Source organism: Dermochelys coriacea, chromosome 18 (genome assembly GCF_009764565.3).
Source record: "Dermochelys coriacea isolate rDerCor1 chromosome 18, rDerCor1.pri.v4, whole genome shotgun sequence".
Lineage (NCBI taxonomy): Eukaryota > Metazoa > Chordata > Testudines > Dermochelyidae > Dermochelys > Dermochelys coriacea.
This window is the reverse complement of record NC_050085.1, coordinates 18824686-18849986: the sequence shown is the minus strand read 5'-3', so window position 1 is coordinate 18849986 and position 25301 is coordinate 18824686. Positions and strand designations below refer to the sequence as shown.

The 25301-nt window shown below is 45.6% G+C and overlaps 2 protein-coding genes across 10 annotated transcripts in view; one reads left to right on the top strand and one right to left on the bottom strand.

The window, feature by feature from the left end:
* The window catches only part of MMEL1 (membrane metalloendopeptidase like 1), a 68528-nt gene extending 59857 nt beyond the window's left edge, over positions 1–8671 (top strand). For 8 of the 9 annotated variants that reach the window (XM_043499892.1, XM_038376753.2, XM_043499889.1 and 5 more), the window contains 4 exons: positions 1154–1219; positions 4020–4115; positions 4649–4725; positions 5786–6906. In XM_043499892.1, coding sequence (XP_043355827.1) covers positions 1154–1219; positions 4020–4115; positions 4649–4725; positions 5786–5885 — 339 coding nt within the window. In that variant the 3' untranslated portion in view covers positions 5886–6906. Of the gene's footprint in view, positions 1–1153; positions 1220–4019; positions 4116–4648; positions 4726–5785 lie in introns of all 9 variants that reach the window. The other variant, XM_038376755.2, reaches the window with a different exon arrangement.
* Positions 8672–10689: 2018 nt separating this feature from the next.
* On the bottom strand, positions 10690–20607 carry PRXL2B (peroxiredoxin like 2B). The gene is made up of 7 exons (XM_038376757.2): positions 20411–20607; positions 18853–19057; positions 16870–16921; positions 15982–16045; positions 15301–15376; positions 13444–13562; positions 10690–10861 (listed from the first exon to the last, which is right to left on the bottom strand). The coding sequence occupies exons 1-7, from the start codon at positions 20471–20473 to the stop codon at positions 10835–10837; spliced, it is 606 nt and encodes a 201-aa protein (XP_038232685.1). The 5' UTR covers positions 20474–20607; the 3' UTR covers positions 10690–10834.
* Positions 20608–25301: the final 4694 nt, after the last annotated feature.

Here is a 25301-nt window from a genome sequence, read left to right as displayed (position 1 = left end):
TTTGTTTCTTCATTTATAATTTGATTGGGGGGATTTAAAAAGGATCAGGCAAGTTTAAAGAGAGTGGTAGAACAGAGGAATAGGTAAAATATTTTTTCATCTTCCCAAAATCTGTTCAGAAGATATCTCTAAAGGAATTCAGGTCTAAGGTAGTTTTAGTAATCGAACATAGAAACAGTGAACGAACAGAACCCACTAATAGAGAAAAGTTCCAGGCCCCGACAAACAAAGTCAAATCCTAGCTCTAGAGGCCTTCCCTAACCACACCCCCATCTTACACTGACTCAGCTGCCTTTGGGCTGAGCTTCTTATAACCCTCCGTGCCCCACAATGCTTTGCAGAGCAGGCAAACAAACCAAAGTCAAATACCCAGTTTTGCTTTAAAAGGAAGTTTCCCCTTTAAATATGGCAACTGTTAACCCCCCCCCACTCATGAAAAGGCAGAAAATTAAAAACAGAACAAAAGAAAAAAAGCTGCTGTTCTGCTGAATCAGCACATTTCTCCTGCCCCGCCCTGCCCCTCTGAGCCCAGGCCTGGTGCATGCCTTTAAAAGCAGATGCCTAAGCTCCATTTATACTAATATGTGGCAGGGGAGAACCCACTTCAGGGCTGGAGATCATAAGTGGAGGATTGCTGTGCTCTGTAAGCACAGGCTAGGGTGAGGGGTGCCCTGGAAATATTATGGAGATAGTGCTTCCTAACCTGGGGTACGTGGCTAGTCTAGCAGGGTAATGGGGTGTAAAGGAGGCAACAGGACCCTAATGAATTGGGTTCATAGCTGCTTCTGCTGCAAGACCCTATCAAGCTCTTAAGGCACAAATTAACATGCCCACCACCCCTTATACACAAAAGGGGTTGTCCCATCAAGAACCACCCTGGTTGATGGAGAATATACCCCCCCCAGCAGCCCGTTTGCTGTTATTTTCTTAGCCAGCTTCAATTCTAGTAGATCCTGTACACTCTACCCTGCTGCTTCCATGACATTAGGTATTATTCCCTTTCAGTCTTTCTCCTCCATCAGGGTGTGGTGTTGCTTCCACCCCAGAGGTGGCCGTATATCAGCGGGGAGCATAGTGTTTCTATTTCAACTTGTGAAATGCTTTTGGAGTGGCGGACGTTACACACAGTAAACAAACAATTGCTGTGTTACAGGTCAGTGGAATAAGCACACTGGGGGAGAATATTGCAGACAATGGAGGAGTCCGACAGGCCTACAAGGTACTGCAAGTTGGTTCTTGCATGAAAGCCAGAAATTGGTCAGAGCCAAATGTGTTTATTTTCAGGAGGGTGTGGTGGAAGTTACAGGCATCACTCCTGGGACTGAGAGGTGAAGTTTAATACCCCATCTAGGCAAAGTGCCCAGTGCCATAGGGAATTCAGTGAATGCCATTGCATAACACTATTCAAATGACCAAGGCCCTGAATAGGATCTATGCAAGCACACCCTAATGCCTATGTGGATCCAATCACAAGATCAAGAGTGACCGCAGCCATCCTCCTTATCATTATCTGTAGTGCCTAGGCCCGAACCACAGACCAGGGCCCCACGGAGAGGTGCTATGCAAACAGCTCAGGTGAACAAGAAGTATGGTAATAAATAGGCAGAGAAAAGGTTGAAAGAACCTGCCTCTTGCCAAAGCCCATCGGACTGAGATTCTTGCTTCAACTTCAATCAGCTTGTCAAATGGTATCTGTCACATGGCAACAGAGCTTTCGTTTCTTAGCAACGTAATTTGATGATGATGATGATGATGATTTTTAAAGCACAGCAATCTTTTCCCCCCTTCCCCTCCCCAGTTTACTTTTCTTGCACTTTTCCTCCTGAAACTAAAGCAACATGTCAGGTGTGATAGGTGAGACATCAAAGCATTGATAGAAATATTGCATCACTATCAAGAGAAATATGCATCATAACTGTGAACAATCTCTGCACCCAAATTCACAGTAGAATCCAGCCCCTGAGCTGCCTCTGTTATTTCCCTTGCAAGTTTTATAACCTTTAAGACAGTGACACACGGAAATTTCCTCCATCTTGTTGCTATTTATTTTGCATGCTGCTCTAGAGCAGAATGAAAATGGCACTCTGTATATTATATATATCAACAGCAGTCTGCCCCTTCCCAAGAGAAGTGATCTCAATCCTGAACGTTCTTTTCAGAGCAAGAGAAGGTACATTTGACATTCCAGGGATTCCCATCCCGCTGAGAGTGGGGCAATTCAGCCTAGCCTGTCCACCTTCTTTATACATACTAGATATCCCACTGTATGTCTCACTCGCTGTCCTGCAACAGCCAGGAGATGTGCCAGTCCAGATACAAGAGAGACCTGCTGCACCTGGGCCCGTCCTGCTTCTACACACAATGGCTGCAGATATGAGTACTGTATTCATCAGTCTGAATGCTCCTTCCACGTAGAGAAAGTGTGGGTCTGTGGAATGTAGTTACTGACATGAGACAGTTCTAAAGTTGTGGTAACTATGATCTATCTGTATCCCTATTAAAGCGATGGTGGGCGGAGATATGGGGTCAGAGTTAAGGATGTTCGTGAATTCCTCTGAATTCCTTGATTTTTCAAAAAGATAAATATTCGGAATATCCGGGAAGCCTTTAAAATTAAACATTAACTTTGCTGTAGAACACATTGGAAATATGGGAAACAGAGTGGCGTGATAGTTAATGGCCCCTACAGTTCAATCTTCTGAGATTTTTTGCTATTAAACTTGTATTTCCACCGTTCACACTACCTTTAAAGCCTTTTGTTTGGGAATATCTATGTGAGTGAGAGGATATGGTAATAAAATGTTCAGATTTAACTGGCATGAGACCCATTAAATTGTCTTCATTATGTCAATGGACCTAAAAAAAGAAAATTGGCCAATTAGCATGCAACAGTAACAGGTAATGGATTTAACTTTGTTCAGGGTTATTATCTGCTATTTTATGAGCAGTTACCTGAAGAGAGAGACACAAAAGTGAGGAGGAAATTTAACTATCTGCTTTCTTTTTCCTTCCATGGTCATACGGAAAAGTCCCGGGCAATCTGCTGCTATGCTTGTATTTCAAACCACAATCAAGCACATGCAGGCTAAGCTGGTTGCTTTGAGCTACATCTACATTATCAGATGAATTTTTGTCAGGGCTTCTCAGAACAGTAGCATGTGTCCTACGTTGCCATGCCTGTTTGCTGTGGAACGCGTAGTGAATCCCTGGTCCAGCAAAGTGCTGCACCATACTGTGCCACCTTTCTGGAGACTCACAACAGAGTTCATGATAATTAAAGATAAGTCTTTTTAAGATTAGAGATGTTAACCCAGGTGGGCTGCCCAAATTCAAAGCTAAGTAATTACATATGGTTGATCTAAAATCCCACTTGCAGTTCCATTTGCAGTTATTTTTTAAGAACATAAGAACGGCCATACTGGGTCAGACCCAAGGTCCATCGAGCCCAGTGTCCTGTCTTCCCACAGTGGCCCATGCCAGGTGCCCCCGAGGGGATGAACAGAACTGGTAACCATCAGGTTTTTCTTGTTTCATCAACAGTTAGTGTGCAGCAACATGACAGAAACTGTTTCAGCCCAGAGGTGGCTGCTGATATGCAAAGTGATCTCGATGTGTTTATATATAAATCTAAAGTTTACAGAGCTCTTTAGGATGGAAGGGCTATTTTAGGGTATGTCTACACTGGAAGAGTTACCGCGCTACTCAGAGAGTGCTGAAGGGAAACCACTATTGTGTGTTCACACTCTCACCTGCCTGCGCAATAGCGTGTTCACACTTGCGGCACTTGCAGTGGTATTCGGAGTGGTGCACTCTGGGCAGCTATCCCACCAAGCAGTTTATGAGAATAGATACAAATCACTGCTTTCAAATAAAAATAATTGCTAAAGTGTTCAAGGTAAAAGGTAGCAGGACCATGCATTTTTAGGCAGGATTGATCCTATCTGAATAGTGACATTCAGAGTAGCCATCATGTCTGAATGGGGAGGCCTCTTGCTAAATGAACTTGTGATCATTTATAGGCCTATTTAAAATGGTTGGAACGTGAAGGGAAGGAGCCACAGTTACCAGGACTTGATCTGACTCACAAACAACTTTTCTTTCTGAACTTTGCCCAGGTAGGAACACACTGGCTTTTGCTGAGAGTTGCATGAAAATATAAACTGGATTATAACTTGTTGAAGTTTATGGACAAAGAATGTGTCCAAATGCTCTTGATCTTCACCAACCTTAGGAAACACCCTCCTATGGACAGGGTTTGTCAGCAAAGGGTCCTCTGACCCAATGCTGAAGATGGTTTAACTATTAGCATAGGTAGGGCAAAACTGTTTTCAACACCTTCACTAAAAGAGCATGATTGACGCTTGGGGGAAGATGGGTCTTTGGAGACAACTGACTCCCAATAACAAGTGGTTTCTAGAAGACAATCCATGGTGTTAACATCTCTGGGGCCTCTCAAGGGCTTGACATCAAGGGTGAAATCCTAGCTTCATTGAAGTCAATGGCAAAACTCCTATTAACTTCAATGAGGGCAGGATTTCAGCAGTTGCAACTCCATCGAAATAAATGGAGCTGTATTCACCTCCACATCTTGGCCTGCTAAATTAACCCTCTATTGAGCCACGAGTTTTTAATCCTCTTCCTTGTGTAGGTATGGTGTGGTTCCTACAGACCTGAATACGCCAGCCAGTCTATAAAGACAGATGTTCACAGCCCTTTGAAATACAGGTGAGTCGTAAGGACTTGGGCTAATACTGTATAACCTATTTCATCCCATCACTGCAATGTATCAGGAGAGAGCATGCTTCCGCTGTTTTATGGAGCTAGCAACTGCTTGCTAATGAGTCAACACAATCAAACTGGATTAACCCCCTCCAGGCAAATTTCTGCCAGAATTCCACCACCTTACACGCACCTGAAAAGAAACATGCTGCCTTATTGAGTCCAGGGAACTTGGCCGCACTGACAAGTAGTACGCTTCTTATCCGCATCCCACCCAGAACCAGCCTGCAAAACTCATGCTATTGCTTCTTCGATGAGTCCCCAGACATTGTTTTTAAAGTCTGACTCCCCACCTGAACTAATAATTCTATTGTATCATTTCACTGAATTGTCTTCAAGCTGGGTTTAAAACAAAAACTCACTCTTGTCTGTATAACTGATCAAGGGAAAGGGGGGCAGTGTAGGTGTATACATTTGAGGAAGAATCCTGTAAGCAAAGGAGGTAAAGAAAAGTAACTTAAGAAATAGAGCCCCAGTATTGCTGTGAGCCACTTTGACTACATTGTGGATCCATGCAGGCACAAGTGTCTACCCATGTCATCCTCATTGCTGGAGCAAGACCTGTGTCCAGACTGCACCCCATGGCAGTGCTTGACATTGGCTGGCTGCTCTTTACAGGCATCTGAGGGCCATCCTTCTACTTCATGGAGTTTGTTTCAGTGGCTGGGCTCCCAATGACCTCAGCACTAGTTGTGCCACTGAGGATATTGCATCTTGTCTTATACCTAGATCTGCAATAATCCACCTACCTGGAGACCCACTGACTCCGTTGCAGGATCAAAAGTCTGCCAGCATGAAGCTGACTGCAGAATCATAGCCTTAGACAGTATAAGCCATCTGGGGTAGAGACCATCTCTTAGTGTATGTGCCCAGCACAATGAAGTTGTGATTGAGACCAACAGCCCTGATTCTCTCAAGGACATGCTTGTGTTCTTTCCTGCACTATGTCTTCTGCATGCTGCTTAAGTACAAATAAACCCTTCTTTTTCTCCCTTGTGTTGTCTAGGGTGATGGGATCCTTGCAAAACTTTGAAGCTTTCTCTGAAGCGTTCCACTGTAAGAAGGGCACAGCCATGCATCCTGTAGAGAAATGCAGAGTGTGGTAGCCAAAACGAACAATGATGCTGAAGATGATAATGCTTCGACTGCACGGTCTAAAAACTGAACTCAGGTGGCTACCTGCTGAACAGTTCTAGCCAGTGACGTGCCCGATGTTTTCCTGTGCAGTGACAGCTAAGGTTAAGGGTGCAGTTACTGTAGTCAGAATTAAAGAAGCTACAGCTGTCAGGCTTTTATGATTCAGCTGGAATGTATGCAGGCATCTCGCAATGTTGTCTGACCGGGCTGGATTGAAAGTGACAGTATGCTTCAGGAGAAAAATGACTGTTTCAGGTGACATTCCGACTGTTAAGATACCACATCAGGGTTACAAAGACTAGCTCTTTAAAAAATAAAAGCAGATCTATTTTTCAGCAAGGAATATTCACTTTAGTATGTCTTACAACTAACTAATCCTTTCTTTATTCAGTAAGCCTGTCTGACTTTTCACTGAGTTAATTATTTTTCAATATTCTGATTCAGTTTCTAGTGCACTTCTCCCAAACCCAAGGATAGAGATAGTTAAACTTATATGCTGTCCACGTAACACTGTCTGCTCGCTCCTCTGACTGCTTTATTGTGAGAGATTGTAATTTGTCTTGATATTTTACAAGGTAAGCTGTATGTTAAAATACCTACTAGCTACTAAGTTAAAGCAAAGCTGAACCACTGTTTTTGCACTTCTTGTTTTGCTCTATTGGGGAAGTTTAATGTGATCTCAACACAATGAGATGTAGAGAACTTTTAAAAGAGGAGATTCTCTAGCATTGCCAAGTTCAGAATTACACGGGTCTCTTTCCTTCAGAAATATATTTAAGAGGATGCTTATTCCATTAAGGGTAAATATTTAAATGGCAAAAGCTTGTTGCTTAATGTAAACAGCAAAACATTTACACAGGGAAACAATTATCTATTTTTAAACCTGGGCCTTTTTATTTTGCTATAGTCTGCTTTTAAAGATTGGATGTCATTACACTTTAAAAATGCACAAGTCTTGTTAATTTTTATATAAATAAAACTTGTACTGCAGCAAATCGTTCAGGCATTTATCTCTAGAAACAGGTCTGGATTACTTTCTTCCACAAATGCTAAAATTTCAAAGTAACTAGTACTGAAATGGTCAATCTTTTATATGGGACTTAAGCATTCTTCACTGAAAATGTTTATTTTTGGTATATGTACCACTACTTATTCTTCATAATTTAAGATTTGGTAATGCGTATCTTAACAGATGTCAAACCAAGTTATTAATTCACTTAGTATATTTAATGCATAAAGAAAATTTTTTTTTATGGAATGTGACTTACATCCACTGTCAGTAGTGTTTTGGTAAGAGATCTATTTTGTGTTTGAGTGTCCATCTAGCAAGCGTCATTAGCCAAATAAATTAATCCCATCCCTTTAAAAAACATCTTAGAACAATCTTTAAATGTGAAGTCATTGAGTTAAAAACAAAAGAAACTGATGCATGCTGGAATTAATTTCATTAAATCAGAACTAATTAACAGTAGCATCTTTATAATACCTCTCATGGTATGTATAGTCTTACCAAATGAAGTCTGGATAATATTTTCATGTACATGTACTACATTATCTTCTCCTGACAAAATGAAGTTCATCTACAAATTAATGATGACAGCAGAGAACTCCTAATTCATTTTTAATTTCTAGATTAGAAGAATTTATGTAATGACTAACCTATCTGCCCTTCCTCCCACCCCACACCCAACTCAGAGACCTTGCGCTTTCTCAGGGTCTAATCTTTCCTATGGACCACAAAGTCCATTGGAGTTGTGTATAGGAGAGAGAAACCCTTTCCAGTAACAAAGGCAGTTGCCTTCACTTATGTCTGTAAACACCTTGTGCCATTAGTTAGTGCCTGATCCTCAAGATAAGGTGACGGTGCTCAGCACCATCTAGGATTGTGTCTATGCACACAGGTATTGCAGGAGGTAACAAGAATAGGATTAAGCCCTTAATATGCTGCTATTCATTGAGCATGGGCTATTTTCATACTTAGCTGTATTACATGTTGGATCTCAAACAAGCATGACCATATACATTAGAGATGCTTGCTCAGGCAGAGATAGCATATGCATACATAAGAATGCTACATAAAACTCCTGGTTTTGGTATTTATACATACATCAGCTGGAGAAAATGGGAATTTAGGACCCAATGCTGTATAATGCTAGCTGGAGTGTTTAGAACTAAATGGGCTTTGTAAATACACTGAAATGAAAATTACAGTCAGATTCAAGCCATTAATGAGGCTGGTAGGATATAAGCCAGATTTTCAAAGGCATTTAAGTGCCTAACTTCCAGTGAAAAATTGATTCAAGTTAGGAGCCTAAATATATTTGAGGATCTAGCCTTTAAAGGCCAGAGACCTTTGAAAATATGGCCCCTGAGTCTAGAGGCATAAAACCAAACACATGAGTCTAGAAACAAGCTTTGCTAGCTTTTTTTTTTTTGGGGGGGGGGGGGAGAAGAGAGAGAAGAAAAATTTACCTCCCCCATAGCCTACTCTAGGATGTATAAAACAAAACCTTCCTCACTGACCTAAATATTCTACTTACTGAAATGACAGCTGCAGGTGTAGAACCCTTCCTGGGTAGTTTTCAGGGAGAGAGCATTTGGGGATCTCTGAGTTTTACTGAAGTTTAACACAACATATCTACTTCCTGTTCACTAGGAGCTGAAGGCACTTGGTCACTTCCACACTGAGGTAGGGCTTGTTCAATTAGTTTAGATGATAAAATACTGAGTGTGGTGAAGCATGCACTTACCAGTACACGCGCGCGCACACACACACAAAAAGTGTTTATTTGGCAAGTTTCACTTACCTTTAATGTTAGGAACCTGGATCTCATTTTTTCTTGGCAGTTGGATGTTCAATTAAGATTAATCATTTGTTTTACCACCATAAAGGTGGTTTAGTTGGAAGAAAACAGGAAGGATAGCCCTTTCACTTGTTAAAATTAAGCACCAAGATAACATTTGTTAACTCCTCAGTTAACATGCAGTTCTCATGTCTAGTGTATATTAAATTAGATTCCATTTCTAATCAGCACTTTGTGACTCGATATACAATTGGAACCATACAACATGCTACTGCAGCTACAGTCTAAAAGTTAACCGGATCTCTTATTCTCCCATTTTATGACATTCTAGACCAAAGTATTCAGACCATTTCTCCTCTTCCCCCTCCCCCCCCCATTAGAAAGCTAACCTATACAAAGGTATAGCACCAAACCACAGAAGTCGTCTCAGCTCTGCATTATGACAGCTTGCAAAATATTTTCATTCGCAGTTTAAAAAAAAAAAACACCACACACTTCACTGCTTCAAGACTTAGGCTTCTACCATCTTCAAAGTAGAGTGCTTTTCCACTCTGCTGATAAATTAACCAGAATTGCATTGATGATGCAGTGTAAGATTTGAGATATTCATATTCTGACAAGAGTGTATGTTACTAAAAAGCTCTGCTCTAGCAATTATTTGGGGGAAGCCTATGGCTTGTATTATTGAGGAGGTCAAGACTACAAAATTACAATGGTCCCTTCTGACCTTGGAATCTATGACTAGGCAAGGTTTGCAATTGGTCCTAGTTCAGAAGTTGTAACTGCTTCATGGTAGGGACCTTGTCTTTGCAGAGTGCTATGCATTGCTATAGCACAGTAGAAACAAAGCATCACCCCAGGTTTTCACAGGCAAGATATTGTATATGTTTTGCTGTGATCCCATCAGCAGCATGAGACTCCTCCTCTTGGGCATGTCTGCGGTTAGAACATGGCTCTTTAAATGCAACTAGTTGACCCAATAGCTGCCCTTGCTCCAAACACTTCAGCTAATGCATGCTGGCTTTAGGAGGAGGGAAGCATCAATGCTTTCTCTGGGATCTGGCATTCTTTGCTCTTCAGAGCCTGGATTTGATGACCATAAAGGCTCATGGTCTGGAGTTTTTCCTGGGAACATAAGGATTATTCAGGGCTACTGTTAAAGTTTCATCATTAGGAGGATTGTGGGGGATAAGTAGGGAGATGGAAGGTAGATAGGGCTGCTGGGCTTTCCTCAAAGAATCTTTTGAATGAGATGTGGTGCCTGTTTAATATTTACCTAAAAAGTCTATTGCTCTGCACCACAAGGGGGGGGAATAAATCTTGAGTCCACTTTACTGTAGCTTCAACCTAAGCTACAGTAAAGAGTCTATCAGACACCGGATCCTTGTGTGCACAGCCTTGGATGGAAGAGAACGTAATCTTAGCTTTTTTATTACATGGAAGAGCATAGTATGTTCTGGGTGCATGCAGCAGGATGATCTGCACCTGCTGTTGCACCCCAGGGTATGTATTCCAACAGCCAACTTCAGCTAAAAAGCTGATTCAAGCTGCCATCTGACAAAGCTGACACTAGCTCAGCTTTAGAAGTGTCTTCAGGCACTCTGCCTACAGTCGTCTGTGAGGCTTTGTTTTAAAGTCTTCAAGAAGGGTGAAGTGTTAACACAGATGGATAAAGTTAAGCCACCACTAACACTTGCTAAAGAAGTGTTACCTCTTAGTGTAACATGGGTCGAAAGAGGACTTCTAACCAGGGAAGAAAGCTAGTGCAGGAAGTCTACAAAACTATTAGCACTGGCCACGAAGCAAGAGATTGTTTCAAAATCCTCAGAGGATACTCTTGGTCACAGCTACTGGTCACCTCAAAGTGATCCAATGGGAAAGCCACCATACTAGCTGCTATTGGTTACAAGGTTGGGCAATAGGGAAAGCTTTTTTATGCTTGTCCAAGATAGTCTGACACAGCACTCAACTTTAGGGCATTTATTCAGACTTCAGTGATTTGGCCCTTATACAAAAGTATAAATAGAGAGATACAGTGAGGTGAGATTACAGCAGCTATGAAGGTCACCACACTAGCTTCTTTCTTGCTTAAAGAAATTCCCCGCTTCTCTCCATCATCTGGTACAGGCCTCTTCATCACACTGTAGAGAGACAGTCATTGGGTTAGCAAAGTTGCTCCCTCAAGCCCAAGGGGAGGTGGGGCAGGGAAGACACCTAGGAAGTCCTACACAAAAGAGTATTTGGCTCCTTTTACTTCTCTACCCTTGTCCCCCTTTTCTTCTAGCTTCTTTAAACAAGCTAAGTTAGACCCCTGCTTCATTCCGTGGCCTCCGTAAAGGCACCTGTGCCTGGAGCCCACTTCTGAACCCAACTTCCCACACCTCAAAAACCATACTTCCTCCACCAGGTCAAGCAAACCAGAATCCACCCTTCCTGGGCTCTCTGCTTGGGTAGCTTTCCTTCTCCCTCAAAGCACAAAGACCCTCAAGTTGTGCACTTCCATATGCAGCAATGATGGCTGCCTTTGGCTTCCTGTTTGTCCACTTCCTGCAGAAATTCTCTCAGTTTATGGTTGCAAAAAGCCATGGAGACAGGGACTTGTCTGCCAAGCCCAGCACATCTAGTGTGCTGTATGAACAGAGCAAGAGGTAAGTGTCTGTGACAACTGCAGCAATGCTATCGGTCTAGGATTTATTCTGCTCAATAGGACTGATCTTGGAGAAATAGGCCAAGACTATTCGCTCCAGGAAAACAAAGTAGCAGTTTACACATTTTACCTCATTTGCAAGAAAACCCCAGTGTTACAAGTTCACAATAACTAGTGGAAGGAAGGAAATAAGGGTTCATAACTTCCCTGGTCAAAACTCATGTTTTACAGGCTGTGTCTCTATTAGAGGCACAGTTGAGCTGCAATAGCAGCCTAGTTTCTTGCCTGAGACACTAGAGTGCACATATCCTGAGAAAACAAGGGGAAGTGTTCAGTAACAGCAGGCCTGCCAATGGGGGGAGGGGGGAGAGAGGGGGGGCAAAGGGGGCAACTGCCCAGGAGATTTAAAAGGGCCACAGGGCTCTAGGTATAGGTGTCGAGTGGGTGCTAAACACCCCCCAGCGCTCTCCCCCCCCCCCCATCAGCTTGATTCCCCCCCACACCCAAAGTGCCTCCCGCCTGCCACCATCAGCTGTTTGGCAGCATGCTGGAGGAGAAGAGGCAGGTGCCAGAATTGCTGTTATGAGTGATAATTAACACACGCCAGGGAGGGGTTTGTTCCAAGTCACCACAGCACATGGATGTTACGGCTTGATTTTTCACACATTTATTAAGCCTCCCACTTAGAGGCATCTTGCCATCTGAAAGTTTGAATCTGTGCCAGCATAGCCAATTATTTAAGCCCAGCCAGTCATCTACCCTTCCTTTGAAATCCCTAGTCATGTCAGCTCCCTTTTTAGGCCTACTGCTGGCTCTGCCAGTCTAAAAGCACCTTCCTCTGGAAATTGGAATCACTGTAGGCATCACTGAGGCTGCTGCCATTAACCTTAACGAGACTAATCTTTTGGAGGGCATTGGATAACTAAGTGGTCGGTCATGTATACTGGAGAATCTCAGGGGGAAGGCACTAAAGTGGACTGGTCCCTTCCTCTCCTACCCACAGTGTCACTAACTGTTCTACCCACATGAGGGAGAGCCCGATTTCTTTGGAAGTCTTGGACGTTCAGCGAGAGTTAATGGCACCTACAAATCTCAGCTGTAAGGGTTATTTGAGCTAATGCTACAGAAATCCTGAGGACAGTTTAGGAAGAGGCAAAATGTATTACTGTGCTCAGTTCCCAAAGCCCATTAGCCTTAAGAACTGCCCAGTGATTTGCTAATCCTCTTTATTAGCAAGCTGATGGGAATCTCCCTGTCCTTGCCACATCCCTGCTAGGTTTTCTTCACACACAACCAGCATAGGGAAAGCTGGCATAGTTACCATTGTTTTCTCTTTGCTGTGTGTGAAAATTGGGCTTAGACTGCTGACCCACTAAACGTCACTATAGGTTTTGTGTTTTAATAAAGTTACCTATAAAGATAACTTGGAGCAGTGTGAGGAAAGCTTTTCTTTGGAAGAGGAGCTGACATCTAAACTCCCCATAAACTGGGCAGAAAGGCCTCTGGAAGTCAGGCTGGTGATTACTCAAAACCATCTCTCACTGTGGGTCACTGTATCCAGAATGTCCTATAACTTATTGCTTATGTCTGTGTGTGCGTAATATCGAATTAATTGTAGTTTTAAATAAGAGCACGCTTACTTGTATTAATCATTTTGTCAGACAGAAATTGCTGTGTGCCCATGGATTTATTCCCAATACTGCCTGGAGTGAAACTGTGAAGGTACCACTGTTTTGGGTTCTGAAAAACCCAGGTACCAGCAAGAGGATGGCTGGAGCCTCTAGCAGATCTAAGGGAGTGGGAGGAGACATTCGGCTCAGGACTGCAGCAGGGGAGTTCTAGGAGGAAGGTGGTACTTGGAGCCAGGAGTCCCAGGTTCTAGCCCCACCCAGCTCTAAGAGGGAAAAGGTTCATAAGGATTGAGTCCCCTTTTTGAAAGCTCAAGACAAGCTTGGTTTGTTGTTGGTACAGTGCTCTATTTTAACTAGAACTAGGCAAGAGTGAGCTGGCTCCAGCAGGTTCCTTCATTTTTAAAATGTTAGCTCAGTTTCCATCATTAGAGGAAACAGCTCTTACCTGAGGTTTCATGCCCTCTTTAACACTTGCTGAGATCCCAAGGCTTTTGACAATTGTTTCCAAGGGAACATAGTCACCAGGTGAATCCTGTATAAAGTGCAGGAGCAATTTCTCTCCACCTGAAAAAGGACAGGATGTATTTAAGGTAGTTACAAATGACAAGCATTGGTCAGCAAGACAGCGAATGTATGTAGCCTTTAATAAGGGATCACTGATTGACAGCCAGCCCCGTTCACATCAAAACTGGAACAGCTCACATGCACCCCAATGAGAGAGTGAACCACAGACTGGAAAACATTTTAGGGGTGAGAGATCAGATTGCCCTCCATGCCCCATTCAAGCCTTTGCAGTCTCAGGGCTGGGTCTACACTATAATTGCTACAGCAGCAGCTGCTCTATGCCGATGGGAGAGAGCTCTCCCCTCAAATTACTCACTCCACCTCCCTGCGCGACAGTAGTTATGCCAGTGGTAGATGCTCTCCTGCTAACATAGCACTGTCTACACCAGCGCTTAGGTCGGTGTAACTTACATCACTTGGGGGAGCACCTTGGAACAACTTAAGTTATATCGACGTAGAGTGCTAGTGTGTACAAGCCCTTTGTCTGCCAGCTAACTGCACTGACCCACGCTCTCATGTGAATTCCAGATGCAGCAGTTCTAGGGTAGCATAAGGCTTTTCCTAAAGCCTGTAGGAACACCGAGGTTTCCAACAATTACAAAAACCTAGCATCACTACCGGGTTGGCAAACAATAAATACAGGCTGTGTTCATCACAAGTGTTTGCCAGCTCCCCTTTGAGAAGTCATTCAGAATATGTCCCATGCAGAATGGAGAGCTGTCTGACGCTCATCTGACTTGAGACTCAAGCGAGAACTCCGACTTCGTAGAAGGCTGTTTTATTAAAGGGGAAGCAGCATGTACTGTACTCAGACAGACATTCTACACATCCAGCTGGGACAGGTGCACTCCAATTTCCTACTGCTTTACATTCCAGCATCTAAACATTATGTTAGCCAAAGTTTCTCTGTTTACTGTAGAAGAGGTGGCATTTTAGCTAGTGAGTTGTGTTGTTTTTTAAAATTGTTTAGACAATGCTCTACCATACTGCCACCTGCTGGCATGAGCTGGACCCAACTTCTAAAAACTGGAGAATGCAGCATTAGAGAAAAAATGACAACATGTTGTGGGTCAGATCTCAAAACAGGCTTGAGTATGTTCAGCTAAGATACCACAGCATGGACAGCTCCCATTGCAGAGATGGGCCAGGGCTCTGCATTACCTCCACTATCTGTGGAGTACCAAGTTTCAGCCAGAAGAGATTTCCCTCCCAGGAAAAGCCCTTGTATACTCGTTAACTGCATACTTGCAAGTACAACTGAAGTCAGATGCCTGACCCACTATGCAGGTCACGGACCTGCTAAGCACTGTCTGTTCAAAGGTGGATCTTAGTTTGTAGGCAGTAGTAACTATAAAATCCACACTTTTTCCAGGGTCTGAGAAAGTGAATTAAACAAATACCATGGAAGACCCCATTAAATAGAGCGTTCACAAGGATGGCATCTATTTGTGACCAACTGATACAGCAAACAGATCTCAGATGCTTGCCTAGCAGTTTTCCCTTTGTCAGGTTTCCCCACAACCCCACTCCACTAGTTAGCTGCAAATCCTCCCTACCCTCAACCCAGTTGTCTTGCCTTCTTGAGGCAGGATTTCAACGTGTTGGCTTCTAAAGCCTTCTCCAGGCATAGGCTCTTCGACCAGCCAAATTGCTCCAAGCAGGTCATCTAGAAGTGTGTCCTTCACCAGCTACAGCCAGTTACCTGGTAGTTTTGACAGATGGATTTGCATTTATTTACCTTGACTAACTATTATTGTTCCTCCACACTGCAAGAGGTCACCACTGAAGTTGCCTTGGATGCCGTCTGCATTTGCCTGAGGGAAAAATAAAGCCCAAGTCCATTGCAAGTGTGATACAAAGGCCTTCTCTTGAGGATGCTCAGGGCCTCTCAAAACCCACTCAAGCCAGTGGAACAAAAGGATCCCAGATGCACCCATTAAAGTCATGCAAGTGCACAAGTCTGGTCAGGCCTGGCCTTTAGAGCAGTAGTTCTCAACCTTTCCAGACTACTGTACCCCTTTCAGGAGTCTGATTTGTCTGGTGTACCCCCAAGCTTCACCTCCCCACTTAAAAACTACTTGCTTACAAAAATCAGACAAATACAAGAGTGTCATAGCCACACTATTGCCGACAAATGGTGTACTCTCACCATATAGTTATAAAATATATCAGTTGGAATATAAATATTGTACTTGCATTTCAGTGTATAGTCTATAGAGCAGTATAAACAAGTCATTGACTGTATGAAATAGTTTGTACTGACTTTGCTAGTGCTTTTTATGTAGCCTGTTGTAAAACTAGACCAATTTAGAGGAGTTGATGTACCCCTGGAAGACCTCCGAGTACCCCCTGAAGTACACATACCTCGGTTGAGAACCACTGCTTTAGAGGGTGCATTTCCTACTATCTAGGATCTCACCTTCGTGACAACTTCTCGAACTGGTTTCCCCAAAGCAGCAGGAACTATACTCAAGGCATTGTACCTGGGGTGGGTGGGGAAGAAAGGATATGTTGGCCATCTGAAAGGTTGAGGGGCCATATCCTCTGCTACTCTAATTCAGCTTAGTCAATGGAGCTGTACCAGTTTACACCAGCCGAGGATTTGATCCCAATAATTAAGCTCAGAGAGATCAGCATTTATTACATGCAGCTTGCTATTTAATGCTTTCACATTAGCCAGGGGTTCTCAAACTTCATTGTACTGCAACCCCCTTCAGGCAACAAAACTACTACATGACCCCATGGAGGGCAGGGGAGGGCACGGAGGCAGAGGGGGCCACAGCCCAAGCCCCGCCACCCCGGGTGAGGGTGCTGCAGCCAGGGGAGGAAAAAATTTAATTTGACTCATTGTAATGAACATCCTAAGCACCATCACTGATCCCTGTGGTTAGCGAGTTCCAGCACACTGGCACTAGCTAGCCAGAAGCCACTGGTTTCGGGATCTCGCTGGTATGCCCAGGCTTTTAGTTTTGAACCAAGCTTTGTATGCTTGCCTAGGTCTCGAACCAAGTAGCATCACTTAAACATTAATGGTCACCAGGATAACAAAGCAACAGGCAAGAGCTGGAACCCCAGGTGGGTTTGTACTGAGGGAGCCTTGCAGTTCTCCATGTTGCAGCCCTTTCCCATGGGAGTCAGAGACCATTAGAACTACACTGGAGCAAAGCAGTCTTTTCACTCTGAGGAGGGGGTGCTGCTTTCTGCTACAATGGGCCCCAGCCATCTTAGCTGCATCCCTTCAAAGTGCTTTGATTAAGGGCTGAGGTTCTCTTAGATGAGGGACAAGAAGTCAATAGGGGCAACTCACCTTTTGAAACCCAGGTCATTGTAGCACTGCTTAGTCTCATCAAGATAGAGTTCTGGGGAGGGAAAAAAGGGGAGGTTAACACAGCCAGGGTAGATGTGCCGTCTCAGCAGTATTAGTTTTATGCCAGTCTGCCCAAAAAAAAAAATTTCAGTAGCAGCCAGCCAGCAAAGCAGCTCATAGTCAAAACATGACTCATCTCTAGAGCAAGCTCACAAAATAGCTATCATCCAGCAAGATATTGCCTCAAACCTAGTTGTTGCCTGCCCTCCCGCCCCCCACATGCCTATAATCCACAGAAGAGAGCTTCCTGCAAGCACTCCAGACACTTCACCAATGCATGTGCTGCCAGGCACACACCCCTATAGTATCTACAGGCCATCAGCAGCATTGCATGAGGATCCATGGCAGAGTTTTATACTGAAGAAGGGTGCGGCATGAATGTTACTCAGGAGACTGGTTCAATGGCTTGGCATGAAGGCAGGCACATTTGGGGGCATGGACAGGGCAGGGGTAAGAGCAGCACTCAGAAGTGTGTGGAGCTCAGGCAGGAAATCAGGTTCTGAAGAGCTAGTCAAGAGTGAGCTAGATCTGCAGATACAGGTAATCAATGGGTGGGAAGCAATGGGTAACATGTAGCCAGAGACAAGAAGGTGACTTTAAGCCACCTTCCCAACCCCCAGATCCTGGCCCCAGTACTGCACCCAGCTGGGCCTAGTACAAGTTAGCAAGCTAGCAAAGATGCTCAGCTCTGAAGTCTGGACTGTCGGTCCCAATTTTAGAGGCTGGAGAAAGGCATTTGCTGGGCAGTGCAAGAAGCCGACGTTATCCACAGAGCACATACAGCAGGCTTCCCCATGTGGCCCTTCCAGTCGGGCTGAGGATATGCCTAGAGGCAGGGCAGACTCTGTGGCTACCATGTCCTTGGCCTCTCTGCTGAGACTGCCAGCAATACACAGGTCTCCTCTACCTGGTTGGAATTGAACCTTCCAAGCAGCTGCTTACACCAAGTCCGCTGAATGCAACTTTTTGGAGCCATGAAGTACTAACTACCCCTTGTTCACTTCCTTCACTTCACAACTGCCCAACATGTACAGGAATGAAATACAAGAACAATTCTAGCATGGAAGGGGGGTGGGGGTATTACCTTGTCAGAACTCCATGGGGCTAGTCCCAGCTCCGCCTTCAGCTTGTTGGGAGTCCCATTTAAGCTTTTGCGCCAGTTCATGGTTGCTCTATAGCCATCTTGCCACACAACCCACCATGACTAAAAGCCCTCACCCCCCCATTTCCCACTAGAATCAGCGGAGGGCAGCACATCTGGGCAGAAGAGGTTGTGCTCAGGGCAGGCCTGCACTCTGGCTGTTCTCCAGCTGACAAGGGCCACAGCACAGTTAGGGCAGCCCCAGGATAAGGAGGCATGGTCTAGACAAGTTTGCAGAGAGCTACAGATTATGGTAAATTATTTGTTTCACCCAGTCTTTAGCTGTGACACAGAGTACCTTCCCCAGATCTGAAGAAGAGCTCTGGGGAGCTTGAGCTCTTGTCTCTCTCACCCACAGAAGTTGGTCTAATAAAAGGTATTACCTCACCCGCCTGGTCTCTCCAATATCCTGGGCCCAACACTGCATCTCTCACTTAATCACTTCCCCACCATTGCAGGCCTTAACGAGGCTCAGTCCCTCCTATTCTCTGCCTGTGGCACATAATAGCCGAGTCTCCCAGGGGCTATTAGACTTGGTCTAATGTCAGTTGCCGGATTTACTGTGCGGGTGCTGGGTGTCACACACAGGAGAGCAGGCTAGGTGATATGGTCATCCCTTTTGGCCTTGAACTCGGAGTCTCCGCACCCCAGGTTTTGCATGAGCACAAGGATGAATAAAGGCTCCTGTACCTTGCTTTATGAGCTGGGAACAGCATTTCCCTCCCCAAGAGTTTCTGAGCTCTCCCATCTCGCCTGGGGAAGTTCCCAGCCCCTAGTCCTACCTCCTTTGAAGTAGTTCCCATCGATGAACTCCTGCAGGCCTATGCTCTCCGGCCCAACACCGATCAGGTGGACGTTGTGACTGTCCAGCAGGTCTTTCACTTTGCTGGTCTCCTTGGCAATCCAGCGGCAAACCTGGCAGCCAAACCGCCGCAGGAAGAGCACCACACATGGCTGGTCCCTCCACAGGGCCTGCAGCTCCACCACCTACGGAGAGGCATTACCAGTATTCATAGGGCCAGCACCAGGAAAGCATCCTAACACTGGTTGCAGAACTTACAGGTTATAGCAACCTCATCAAATTCAAGGGCCATCGTCCATTGGCAAGCTCTCCATGCCATTTGTTTGGAGAGTTAGGAGGAGTTTCCAGGTACAGTATTAGAGGGATCATTAGCTCTATCCCCACTTTGTGGTTTATAGCCACATTGTCTGGTTTTAGAGAGAAGTGGAGCAGAGAAACATGGTGTGAAAGACCCTCACTGCAGAAACTGACTATGCATAGAAAACCATGACAAGGCCTATACAGGAGAGGCCCGATGGTCAAGCATACACAGGCCCCAGCACTGGGGCCAAATTAACAGGAGTTCTCAGTGGGCCTATCTTGTGTGGCTAAATGAGAACTGGGCTCTTTTGAAAATCTGGCCAGTAGCAGATAAACTGACAAGGTTTATCTCTAAAAGATTAAAAGCGGGGGGGAGGGGGGGAGAGATGGAAGAGAGATGATCACTACTAGGATAAGGCAAGCTTTTTCTTTTTTAAACAGGAAGTTTTATTAATACACTGATTTGTGTCCCTTCCACTTGAGGGAGAAGGAGATATTATCAGGAGTCTGAAAAACAAAACAAGAACCAGCCACCCACCTCCATCAAAGAGGGCATTTAACAGAACCTGCTGAGGTTTGAGGGACACATGATCAAGGTCATGGCCCTGCTAAAGGGAGATAACTCCCTGCTGCATTTGCTACTCATCAGTCTAGTTTTACAGCAGACCAAAGCAAAGTACAGCGGGGCTGAGAATTAAGATGGTTGTGGTCTGTGCAAACAGATGAACAAAAAATTCCACCAACCACAACAACATGTATCCACAATGCATCCGATGAAGTGAGCTGTAGCTCACAAAAGTTTATGCTCTAATAAATGTGTTAGTCTCTAAGGTGCCACAAGTCCTCCTGTTCTTTTTGCGAATACAGACTAACACGGCTGCTACTCTGAAACACAACAACATTGTAGCAGAGAGATTTAAGGCGTGTCTGGGGTGATCAAGAAACAAGCAGCATTTTCATAACCGATTATGAAACATTGTCACTGGGTGTCTGTCTCTCTCGCCCGGCCCCCTTAAGTCAAAGGGGTTTTAAACACGTTTTAGACGCGGCAGTGAGGACGAGAGACGGCGGGAAGGAGACCGGCTGGACTGACCCTGACCTAGGGCAAACCTAGCGACCCCTCACCCCCCCCGGGCAGCGCTAGCTCAGGGTCCAGCCCCCAGCCCGCTTCCCAGGGACCCCTCGCCCCCTCAGTCGTGCTCCCCAGGGCCGGGGGGCAGCCCCCCGGCCCCGCTCACCTGCCCGCTCACTGCATGCTTCAGCCTGTCGGCTCCCACTTTGGCGAGATCCACCGCGGCCATGGCCAGCTGCGCCCGTAACGCCCCCGCCGCCCGCCCCCTTATAGCGCCCGCCCGGCCGGCCGCGATCAGCTGCTGGGCCAGGCACACGCGTGACCCGGCCCGCAGGGGGCCACGCCCTTCTCATCGCGATGCCGGAGCTAGCAGCCAATCAGCGCCGGCGGGCCGGCGAGGCTCCTCCCGCGGGCGGCACGGGCGGGGCTAGAGCGGGTCTGCCCCAGGGAGAGGGGTGCAAAGATTAGCAGGGCAGGGAGCGTTTGCAGAGGGGAAAGGCCCAGGGGCGTTGTGCAATGCATGGCTGGGGTGACTGGACTAAGGGGCGAATGGAGAAATAATTGCAGAGGTTGCACAGAGGCTGAGCTGTGCCATGTCCTATGGGGGAAACAGGGGGGTTCACAGAACCATAGACCTGGAAGGCACCTCGAGGGGTCACCTAGTCCGGTCCCCTGCACTGAAGGCAGGACTGAGTATTATCTAGATCATCCCTGACAGGTGTTTCTCCAACCTGCTTTTAAAAATCCTCAATGATGGAGATTCCACCACCTCCCTGGGCAATTTATTCCAGTGCTTCACCACTCTGTAGCTCATCTTACGTGATCACTCTCCTTACAGTATGGATGAGCAAAAAGAAAAGGAGTACTTGTGGCACCTTAGAGACTAACAAATTTATTAGAGCATAAGCTCTCATCCGATGAAGTGAGCTGTAGCTCACGAAAGCTTATGCTCTAATAAATTTGTTAGTCTCTAAGGTGCCACAAGTACTGCTTTTCTTTTTGCGAATACAGACTAACACGGCTGCTACTCTGAAACCTGTCAGTATGTATGAGAAAACCCATTGTTTCATGTTCTCTGTATGTGTGTATATAAATCTCCCCACTGTATTTTCCACCGAATGCATCCGATGAAGTGAGCTGTAGCTCACGAAAGCTTATGCTCAAATAAATTGGTTAGTCTCTAAGGTGCCACAAGTCCTCCTTTTCTTTTTTATCACTCTGACAGTTAGCAAGTTTTTCCTAATGCCCAACCGAAACCGCCCTTGTTGCAATTTAAGCCCATTGCTTCTTGTCCTGTCCTCAGAGGGATGCAGGAGATTGGCAATGATTCAGACGGAGCTGGCTACGGGGCTCTGCGCAGCACCTCTGGAAAAAGGAAATAAGGGTGTCGTGCCTAAATCATGCAGAAGGTAGTTGTAGAAGGATTTGTGCAAAATCTACAGGGGACTGAAATGAGGGTGTGCAAGAGTTAAGAAGTAGAAAGTTTTGCAAAGCAGTTGTATGGAAAGGTGTGTGTAATGAGAGGGGCCAGAAGTGAACCTGTCCAGAGCAAGGGTGAGATGATGCAAAGGCATTGTAAGGCTGCATGAAGGGGTCTATGCAATGCCTGGGCTACAGAAATAGCAACACACAGAGTGGTTAAATCCTGAGCACGGTTATTAATACTCAGTGGGTGCTTGCACTTTACCCTGCAGATCATTCAGGGCTTGGTTAGAAGTTTAACCCATCTGCGCCTGCTGGAAATTTGCGTGCGTGCCTGCTGGGGGGGAAGTTAGATAAAGCTCAGGAAATTCCTTCCTGTAAACTATGCTTCCTGGCATTAACCACCAAATAACTTCTGAGTCAAAGGGATATTTCTCCCTCTGCGAAGATCACTAGAGCGACAGTGAGACAAATTGCTGCTCAGAAGGGCAGTGCTGAATAGCAGTACAGTAATTCTTCGCTCCTTTCTCTCATCTGAGGATCTTACACTGCGTCATAGACATTAGCCACACTTCCCCTCTGGCTGTGAGGCAGGGATGGTTAATCCTGGTACAATCAGGGATAGCCAAAGGAATAAGGCGGGACCACATTGTCTAAACATCCAACCAACTTTCAGGCAGTCAGAGCCCCAACTATGGTACCCCTAGAACTGGTCAAGCAGCCTCACCCCCCTCCCAATGAGCCCTTGTTTTAACCCCATTCCTCCAGGCTCTCCCTCAAACCAAAGCCAACCACAGCCAACTAATGGGGAGGGGAAGCCTATTACAATATTGTCACCTCCTCCTACACTGAGAGCAGATCTCTGTGGTTTACCCAGGTCACACAGCAAGGGGACATGTGCATCACAAGCCAGGCTAGAACCCTGGCATCCTCTCACCACTAGGCCACAGGAAATAACACGATAAACAGTCGTTATTAACAATAGTTTACATTCCTCTAGCGCCTTTCATCCGAGGATCTCAGAGTGCTTTACGAACAATCATTAACCACGGCAAAGATTAACGAACATTAAGTAAAGTAGAGATGAGCAGGAACCAAAACCTCAGCTCTAACCCCCTCCCAACACTGAGGAAGCTCCGCTCCAGATCGGACGTTCCTCACTGCCCCCCATCACTATATAGTAACTCCTCGCTTAACGTTGTAGTTATGTTCCTGAAAAATGCTACTTTAAGCGAAACAATGTTAAGCCAGAGGCGGGCAAACTATGGCCCCAGGGGCCACATCTGGCCTTCCAGATGTTTTCAGACGTTTTAATCCGGCCCTCAAGCTCTCCCTGGGAAGCGGGGTCTGAAGCTTGCCCCATCGCTTCAGCTGGGGAGCGGGGTCAGGCTCTTGCCCCACTCTACACAGCTCCTGGAAGCAGTGGCATGTCCCTTCTCTGGCTCCTATGTGTAGGAGCAGTCAGGGGGCTCTTCACGCTGCCCACACCCCAAGCGCTACCCCCACAGCTCCCATTGGCTGAGAACCACATGGCCACATGACTTCCTGAGGAAACTACAATCCATCGGTGATCTTCCTAAAAACACCATCCTAGCCACGATGGATGTAGAAGCCTCTACACCAACATTCCACACAAAGATGGGCTACAAGCCGTCAGGAACAGTAACCCCGATAATGTCACGGCTAACCTGGTGGCTGAACTTTGTGACTTTGTCCTCACCCATAACTATTTCACATTTGGGGACAATGTATACCTTCAAATCAGCGGCACTGCGATGGGTACCCGCATGGCCCCACAGTATGCCAACATTTTTATGGCTGACTTAGAACAACTCTTCCTCAGCTCTCATCCCCTAATGCCCCTACTCTACTTGCGCTACATTGATGACATCTTCATCATCTGGACCCATGGAAAAGAAGCCCTTGAGGAATTCCACCATGATTTCAACAATTTCCATCCCACCATCAACCTCAGCCTGGACCAGTCCACACAAGAGATCCACTTCCTGGACACTACGGTGCTAATAAGTGATGGTCACATAAACACCACCCTATATTGGAAACCTACAGACCGCTATTGCTACCTACATGCCTCTAGCTTTCATCCAGATCACACCACACGATCCATTGTATACAGCCAAGCTCTACGATATAACCGCATTTGCTCCAACCCCTCAGACAGAGACAAACACCTACAAGATCTCTATCATGCATTCCTACAACTACAATACCCACCTGCTGAAGTGAAGAAACAGATTGACAGAGCCAGAAGAGTACCCAGAAGTCACCTACTACAGGACAGGCCCAACAAAGAAAACAACAGAACGCCACTAGCCATCACCTTCAGCCCCCAACTAAAACCTCTCCAACGCATCATCAAGGATCTACAACCTATCCTGAAGGACGACCCATCACTCTCCCAGATCTTGGGGGACAGGCCAGTCCTTGCTTACAGACAGCCCCCCAACCTGAAGCAAATACTCACCAGCAACCACACACCACACAACAGAACCACTAACCCAGGAACCTATCCTTGCAACAAAGCCTGTTGCCAACTCTGTCCACATATCTATTCAGGGGACACCATCATAGGGCCTAATCACATCAGCCACACTATCAGAGGCTCGTTCACCTGCGCATCTACCAATGTGATATATGCCATCATGTGCCAGCAATGCCCCTCTGCCATGTACATTGGCCAAACTGGACAGTCTCTACGTAAAAAAATAAATGGACACAAATCAGATGTCAAGAATTGTAACATTCAAAAACCAGTCAGAGAACACTTCAATCTCTCCGGTCACTCGATTACAGAACAAAAAAACAAAAAAACTTCAAAAACAGACTCCAACAAGAGACTGCTGAATTGGAATTAATTTGCAAACTGGATACAATTAACTTAGGCTTGAATAGAGACTGGGAGTGGATGGGTCATTACACAAAGTAAAACTATTTCCCCATGTTATTTCCCCCACCCCCACCCCTCACTGTTCCTCAGACGTTCTTGTCAACTGCTGGCAATGGCCCATCTTGATTATCACTACAAAAGGTTTTCTTCCTCCCCCTCCCCCTCCTACTGGTAATAGCTCATCTTGAGTGATCACTCTCCTTACAGTGTGTATGATAAAACCCATTGTTTCATGTTCTCTGTATGTGTATATAAATCTCCCCACTGTATTTTCCACCGAATGCATCCGATGAAGTGAGCTGTAGCTCACGAAAGCTTATGCTCAAATAAATTGGTTAGTCTCTAAGGTGCCACAAGTACTCCTTTTCTTTTTGCGAATACAGACTAACACGGCTGCTACTCTGAAACCTGTCATTATGCAAGGCACTGAATTTAGCCGAATAGAGTGGAAATCTATCAACTTCATGAAAAAATGCAGCCTTTCCCTACTTGTTTGCTCCTGTATCTTACTGCATCGCCCCCAGCATCCCCACGCCTCCCACAATGGCAGCCTCCATCACCCATTCATCTCCCAAAAGCACCTTGGCTCTTTCTTCCACGGCTCCTGTATGCCTGCTTCATTGCTCCAAACTCATCGAAAAGGCCACAGCACTCTCCTTCAAATCCCTCCGCAAGACCCACTTCTACCACGCCACAGAATAATAATCATGCTGCTTTTCTCTCTTGA

What these genes read in the sequence shown, in the direction of transcription:
- PRXL2B (XM_038376757.2), bottom strand. Translation starts at nt 20,473, where the DNA reads ATGGCCGCGGTGGATCTCGCCAAAGTGGGAGCCGACAGGCTGAAGCAT. An exon ending in AATGACCTGGGTTTCAAAAG is followed by an intron (nt 16,046 to 16,869) that starts GTGAGTTGCCCC and finishes CACCCACCCCAG; the next exon opens with GTACAATGCCTTGAGTATAG. An exon ending in AACAATAATAGTTAGTCAAG is followed by an intron (nt 13,563 to 15,300) that starts GTAAATAAATGC and finishes GTCCTTTTTCAG; the next exon opens with GTGGAGAGAAATTGCTCCTG.